Source organism: Galeopterus variegatus, unplaced genomic scaffold, assembly GCF_000696425.1.
Source record: "Galeopterus variegatus unplaced genomic scaffold, G_variegatus-3.0.2 Scaffold6042, whole genome shotgun sequence".
NCBI lineage: Eukaryota > Metazoa > Chordata > Mammalia > Dermoptera > Cynocephalidae > Galeopterus > Galeopterus variegatus.
In genome coordinates, this window is record NW_007732153.1 from 207,563 (window position 1) to 215,360 (window position 7,798).

At 36.9% G+C, this 7,798-nt stretch overlaps 1 protein-coding gene across 1 annotated transcript in view; it reads left to right on the forward strand.

Moving 5' to 3' along the window:
* VPS41 (vacuolar protein sorting 41 homolog (S. cerevisiae)) overlaps positions 1 to 7,798 on the forward strand; it is a gene marked incomplete at its 3' end in the record, with an annotated part of 191,151 nt that overhangs the window by 155,799 nt on the left and 27,554 nt on the right. Inside the window, exons 13-16 of the mRNA XM_008590367.1 lie at positions 1,057 to 1,172; positions 2,644 to 2,700; positions 5,577 to 5,638; positions 7,067 to 7,148. Of these exons, the coding sequence (XP_008588589.1) occupies positions 1,057 to 1,172; positions 2,644 to 2,700; positions 5,577 to 5,638; positions 7,067 to 7,148 (317 nt within the window). The remainder of the gene's footprint in view (positions 1 to 1,056; positions 1,173 to 2,643; positions 2,701 to 5,576; positions 5,639 to 7,066; positions 7,149 to 7,798) is intronic.

Here is a 7,798-nt window from a genome sequence, read left to right on the forward strand (position 1 = left end):
TGGAAGACCGCTGGTACATACTAGGTGTTTAGGGAATATTTGTTGAGTGGATGGATGAATACGTTTAGTCACTGCTCAGAAAGAAAGGGAGAACCATTACTATCTAGTCAAACCAGGGACATTTGTACTGGATGTCATCATATCCTGGGAAAATGTATTGAAGACAATGGAACAGTTAAATATTTTAGAAATTCTTTCCTGCTTTAAAAACAATTGACACTTTTAAAGAATATTTTTAGTTCTCATTTTAGCTAAGGGAAATGAAATAGTCTGTACATGTTTGAACTTTCTCATATGAAGCCCTATCAGTTGAAAAATGTGAGAGTATGTTCTGGTCATGGCAAAAAGCAACTGTGATTCACAACTGAAAGCATCCAATCTAGTTGTTTTGCTCAGAGCAAACTCTGCTGCACACTTAGAAACCCTTCAGAACAGATTTTATAATTGAATTCTGCAGGAAACCTTCGCGATTGTCACTGTGCACAACATGCTGAAATGATAGATTATGTCCCCAGGGCTTGGGTGTCTGTCATTTATGCCCTAGGTGGCCTTGACCTTGATGAGAAGGAAACATTTATCTCCGACTGTGGAATGTAATTGTTCTGAAAAAATAGAACAGTGCTGTAAATGTCCATAAATAAAGTTTATATACAGTAAACTCTAATATGCAATATACATGGAAAATTTTGAACACTATTTTTTAGCTGAAGTCAAAATGTTAATGTATTAAACACAGAATTTTAAACCCACCTTATTTTTTAAAAGTTTTAAAGTATTTCCTTTCTCTCTCCTTCCCATCCCTTCCTCCGTCCCTCCCTCCCTCTTTCCTTCCTTCCTTTTCTTTAAAATAACTTTACTCTTTGATATTTTTAATGCACTGAAATATATTCTGTCATTCTCTTCCCTTACCTTCCAACAAAGTCAAACACACTTGCTCCAAAGATAGACAAGTTTTCTGTTCATTCTTAAATTGGATAGCTTAACCAGATGCCCTGAAACCACTGCCAGGTTGTCTCCTGTTGGGTCACTCACGTGTCTCTCTTCTGTCACCTACAGAACACTCTGAAGGGGAATCTCTCTTCTACATTGTGAGTCCCAGAGATGTTGTAGTGGCCAAGGAACGAGACCAAGATGATCACATCGACTGGCTCCTTGAAAAGAAGAAATATGAAGTTGTTTTGATTTTACTTTTTTGAAAATGTTGACTTGTCTATGTTTATATAACATAGAATAAAAGATTTCTGTAGTAAATCTTTCAGGTAGTCAAATTAGAGTGACCCAAGACAAGAATATGTAAACTTACAGTGCGCCCTTTCAGAAATTAGGGAACACAAAGATTGCAATGAAGTCAACTGGCTTCACTGCTCAAAGAGGGAGGAGTTGGTAGCGGAGGGGTTGAGGGGGTTAGCTAAAGCCTGTTGAAATTTTTATTGGGGAATTTTTTTCAAAAAAATTAAAATAGAGCTAGTATTTCAGAGTTAATATTTGGATATTTTAGAGAAATTTTGTAATGCATATTTCATATGTAAAAGTAAAGCTATCAAATTAATATTCACTTAGGGTGGTTTGAACTACCAGTTTGGATAGAATGATGATGTCCACTTCATTGAGTCTTGGTTTAGACTAATTTGAGTAGATAATGCCCCAACATGACTTTTTAAGAAAAAAAACGATTTTTCAACTTTAATAGCTGCAAAGGCATTATTGTGTTAGTTTAGTTAGAGGAACTATGTAAATGGGTTTATATACTAATCAGCTAAAAACAACAACAAATAGTTTATCTATATGTTGCTCTAAATTTGTAGTTACCTGGAAGGATTTGGGAAAAACAGTTTTTTTAAAATTTATAAACTATTGAGAGTCCAGGTATTGGTACCTAGTTTGTAACCCAGTTATTAACATATTGCTTTAGATTCAATAGTTTCTTAAAGAAATAATTTTATGTTTTAAACTTTTGCTATTGTTTTTGAGTTTTTAGATTTAATCCTTAATTAGTTGAGTTTATTTGTTTGTTTGTTTTTGGCGGCTGGCCAGTTTGGGGATCCAAATCCTTGACCTTGGTATTATAACACTGCAGTCTAACCAACTGAGCTAACCAGCCAGCCTTATTTTAAACATACGGGAAAGTTATACTTGCAAACTTTCTAAAACAAAAGCAAAATCAGAGAGTTTCAAAAACTTCATTGTAGATATACATCAATGTATGCATATGGTTTATTTTTTTATTGAAACATGAAGGAAAAGTGCCCCTATGTTGCTATATCTCATACAGCTGTAGAATGGCGGATGCCTTTTATTTTTTAGTTTGGAGACTAGGAGATTTTGTTGTATTTTGACTTGTGTCTGAAATGTGACTCCAATATCCTAATGTGGAAATCAATTCAAATGGAAATGAAAGAAGTCTTCATTTTGGTTGACTGCCTTTGTTTTAGTTTGAATTCTGTGAGGTTCATTCAACCATAGCATTAAAAATTCCAGTGCTTCAAGCAAAAGTCCAGGGAAAATGGGGCTTTATTCATGTAGTTCAGAACATTAAAACATAAGAAATGTAATGTTTATAACCTCAATGTCTTTCTTTCCCACTCTTTCTCGTTTTCCTTCCCTCCTCTCCTGCTCTTTTTATCATGCTTATGTAAATAATAGGAAGCTCTGATGGCAGCTGAAATTAGCCAAAAGAACATTAAAAGACATAAGATTCTGGTAAGTGCATTTTTATTATTTGAAGCATAATTTTATCTTTCAATAAGTTTTAATGAGACTGAAAATAATTTGAAAAGAAAAGGTTCTTCTATCTTTTGAGGATTTATTTCAAACTAATTCTCTAACCTGTGAGGTCGAAATATTTCATTTTATTGAATCAGTTTCTGCTTATAAATAAGAGACTTGAACACCTGCTAGGAAGTAGAGAGAGTTTTTGGTTATTTAGAAACTATATTTGTGAAGTACCCTTTAAATACAAAGCTTTCCAGTTATGTGTGTGGAAGTTTCTTTAAATCATAGGTCAAATCACATTATCATAAAATTTATCAAAAGAGTGGCTTTGTAAAACTAGATTGCTTCAGTGTCTCCATAATAACAGACTCAACTGATTTTGTTATGGAGACTGATCTAGGACATCAAATACATTTTTATTACATTCTGAACTCTGGAAAAATGTAGTGACTGAAAGCCTGTTTCTTTGCTCACTATGACAAATGTGCAGATGGAGAGCAAGAAAGAAATCATGTCTGTTGTGTGTAAAGTGTCATTAGAGATCATTAGCCCAGTATCCTTGTTTTGCAGATGAAAACAGGAAACTTATTCTTTTATGACTATTTGGGTTTCAGCACAAATTCCTTCTGCTTACACTTTTCACGCCTTAAACTTATCTGTAAAACTTCCCATAAAAGCCTTATTTCCAAAGTGTACACAAGGAAAATAATTTAGGAATAAAAGGAGGACAGAAAACCAGAACATATTTTTTTGTTTGTTTGAATCAGAATTGTGGAGAATAAGTGAGGATTCTCTAGAAATGGGAGAGCAGGCATTCCTGCCATTAGAATAACATATGTGAAGATGCAGAGGCATGAAGGGACTCGGCCTGCCTGATCATGTGGGCAGTTGAGGGGTGTACTTCACAGGTGGCACAAGCCAGACCCTGCAGGGCCATCTGTAATTAGGAGCTTGGTTCTATCTTGGAACCTTTAGAAGACAATTTAAGCTTTTAGCACCACATCAGGTTTCTCTGTTAGAAAGATTGTCTGGTGGAGAGAGGAGGCCAGCAGGAGGCCAGCGGAGCCAGAGGTCAGTTGGGAGGCTGCTTGGTAGTCCAGATGGGAAGCGAGGAGACCAGAGTCAGTAGGAGTGCAGAGGCGCAGGTAGCTGGAAGATGGGACGAACACGCGACTCGGACCTGGTGGCTGACTCCACGTGGACACGAGAGTGAGAGCAAGACTTCTCGGCTGACTCCCAGGCTTTGGGCTTGGGCATCAGGGAGGGAGGTGCCACCATTCACTGCTGGACAAAGGGAGAGATGGAGACTGGAAGGAGGAGCAGAGTGGGACTGGGAGAAATTATGAATTCTGTTTTTGACACATTGAGTTTTAGGCATCTACAGGACATCCTGGTAGAGCCCAGGAAAGAAACTTGGACGTAAAGATAGATTCAGAAGAGTTTTCAGCCAACAAGTGTCATTGGAGCACGTGTGCTTGGATTATCCTGCACAGGGCGAGTATGTAGTGTCAGAAAACAGCCCTGTGAATGGAACCATCGGGAATGTGTATGTATTACTTATTCTCAGTCGTTTATAGGGAGTGACAAGTGAATAGGAGACTATAAAGTTGAGTTGAATACAGACCGTCAGTGTACTGTGAGGTGGAAGAGAGTGAAGACTAGCTTGAGCTATGGCATTGTGGGGTGGTGGTGGTTGTTGCTGGGTGTTTTGTGTAAGAGACACTTATGCTTATACTCAGGGAAAAAAGAGAAAACAGGGTTGACGTTAAAGGTGTACAGAGAAAGAGAAGTGCAGGATAAGCTCATAAATGGGGAGGCGGCATGGACATGAGGAGAAGGGTTGGAAGGACCGGTTCTGAACCTCAACAGGGAGACCCTCTGTAGAGACTGTGAGATGTGATCTGTCTTCAGAGCAATAGAGGAAGTCAGGTGCCTTTTCTTCACTTGAGTTCCTATAGATTTGAAATACAATTTCCCACATAGTAATCATTAAAGTAAAAACTCAGTAAACTAAAAGCTATGTATGTTTCCCTTCACTCCTGAAACAGGCATGTCCTATAAATCACGTGTAGAATTTTTTCTCCTAGTGCAATGTAATTTCCTACCAGGCATGCAGAGAAGAATTGGGCTCCTGCCATTTCTGCCATTTCTCGTGCACACCTTTTTTGTACATAAAGTAGAAGTTAATATTCAAGTTTTGTTATACATACTGAGTTTAAGCTTTTCCAGAAAATGCTTTTAGGTGGAAATAATATTTCATAAGAAGAGTCATGGGCAGATAAGCCAGGACTGTCCTCCCAGGCTGCTTGTGGCACTGGCCACCCCGAAGCCTTTCAGAACCGAGGTGAAATAAGTGAATAGACGTGAATACTCTGAAGCCAGTCAGTTCCCAGCTTTCAGCTCAGTTTCTTCATCTGTAAACTTATGGGTTTGAATTATCTGTTTTCTGGAGCTCACTTTTACTTTACTATTAACTTTAATATTTCATATTCTCCTTTAATATGATAATCTGTCATTTCATTTTTTCTTATAGCATTTCTTTAGACTTTGGATAGAGGAGACAAGTAGCTCACATTTTACTGATGAAGGCACACGAAGCAGAATTTCATATCCATTGACAACATGAAAGTGTTGGATCATGTTTCTAATATGATTTCCTTTGTAGAAAATCTCTTAGAGGAGGGCAGATTAGGAGGCTTTAAAATAGTAACATTACTTATTTAAGTATGAATAAGCTGAAGAAAGAAGCAAGCATAATTACATAAAGCAAACAGGTTGCAGTCAGTAGTGCTGAGGCCTCGTCACTGCGCCCAGCTTTTCAGTTCCAGTTGAATTATGAGATTTCTTCATTTACTTTTCCCTAGGATATTGGCTTGGCATATATAAATCACCTGGTGGAGAGAGGAGACTATGACATAGCAGCACGGTAATAATTACATCTCCACAATTATTTGTTAATATAAATTGACCAGTGTTAATAAAAATAAGCTGTTCTTTGCAGTTGACATTTTATTTTTTTACATTTTTCTAACAAGGGCAATTTGTGGATATTAATGGTTTCAACCACAGAATGGATTAATGTATATTATTTCCCCAATTACTATTTCATTTTTGCCAAAGGAGAATTGTTTTTCTCAATTTTTAATGAGAGGGTGTCAAGAACCCTGAAGGAGCTGCGATCTTACCCTGGTTATAAGCTAACAAGTTAGCCTGCCACAGTTTCGTGGGTGCTGGCAGGAGACATGAAACTCCTGGGTCAGAGACAAAGGACTATCTCAGCAGTAATAGCCAGAATACTACTACACCAATCATAATAACCAGAGTATTAGCACTTGCCACAGAGCCTCAAGCCCCACTTCCTACAGCACACCAGTGTGACCAGGAGACCCTGCCTTTACAGTGCGTTGTGTTACATAGAGGAACCCTGAGCTTAGGATATCTGAATCTCTCCTAATGGGCAGTAAGCCTTCAAGCCCTTTACCTTAGAAGAGGATGTTACCCTTATTATACTAGACTATAAGCAAACCTGCCTTTTGCTCTGGAGGGAGACACTGTGTCCACTAATTTCTAGGCCTATTTCCTATACAAGCATCCTTGAAAGATAGTCCAGAACAAGGTGTCTCTGCTCACAGTTCAAGGAGAATCATTCCCAACAAGAGTGTGACAGTTAAATGAAAGTGATCAGGTCCCAGGGCCCCAGGTTGCAGGGGTCTGTGGTGGGCAGAAAACAAAAGTGCTATGTAGTGGTCATGTGGTCCATGTGAGGGGCTCCCACTGGGGCTGTGCAGTGCTGTCCACGTGATGGCGTGATAGCCCTGGAAAACTGCCTTCAGGCCTGCTTGTAGTCAGTCCTCTAGATTATTTAAGAAAATGTGTTTCTTTGATGTGTAAAGTAACAAACAGTCCTCCAGATTATGTGCTATGATGGGATTCTAATTTTCTGAAGTCTGATTTTGTAGTCCATTATTTCAAGCCATTCAGGAAGGATCTGGCGCTCTGGGGTATGAGGAGTTTTCTCATGGTGAGAAAGGTCCCCAAACCAGAAGTTAAACCATCTAGATAAATAGGATATTCAGAACAGGAAAATCATTAGGAAAACCCCTAATTGTAGTCTTCTGAAAGAGATTCATATTTGTTTATAAGTGTTTTTTGTTAATTTTCGTGATTTCTGTCAACCTGTGTATGCACCAAGTAACAGTAATACGTTTGTGTTTTTTGGTACACGAGATAGAAATTTGTCAAAACTCTGGGAAGAGAGATTTATCTAAACCCCTGGGGAAAATGTCTACTTATTTTGTCTCTGTTTACTTTTTTATTTATACTTTCTTCCTCTCTGGGATGTTTTTGCTGCCAGCAAATGCCAGAAAATTCTTGGGAAAAATGCAGCACTCTGGGAATATGAAGTTTATAAATTTAAAGAAATTGGACAGCTTAAGGTAAGTGAAGCTTTATTTTTAACTCTTAATTTTTTTTGTTTTCTAATAATTTATTTTTAATTGAAATTTATTGATTTACATATTTATGGGGTACAGAGTTTTACTTTAGTACATGTATACCATGTATAATGATCAAATCAGGGTCATTCATCTTTACAAAAATGTATCATTTCTTTGTGATGTTAACTCTTAGTTTGTGCATGTAGTATATTAATATTGAGATGGAATTAAAATCAAGATAATAGTAATCAGTTCTTCATTAGGTAGTATTATCTCAGCTGGAAAGAAAAATCAAACTTTCAGAAATTAGATTCAGAACATACATTAAATATGTGATATGTTCACTTTCTTTCTGGTTCTCTCTGAGAGACTTAGTTTAGACTAAGTTTAGACAAGTTCTTTTTAATGACTTTGGAAAACAGGTATCATTCAGTAGATTGTAAAATATAAGACTTTCAGATTTGCTGAAAAATTAATCTATTTTTTAAATAATATTTACCTGCTGGAAGACAAGTGGAAAAATTTGACCACATAACTCTAATGAATAATTCTGATATTTCATTTAAAAAAAAACTTTCAATTTAGTGCATCATATCTAATCAAAGCATTCCTATATTTGTTTAAAATATTTTTAAAATTTTTAGTATTTG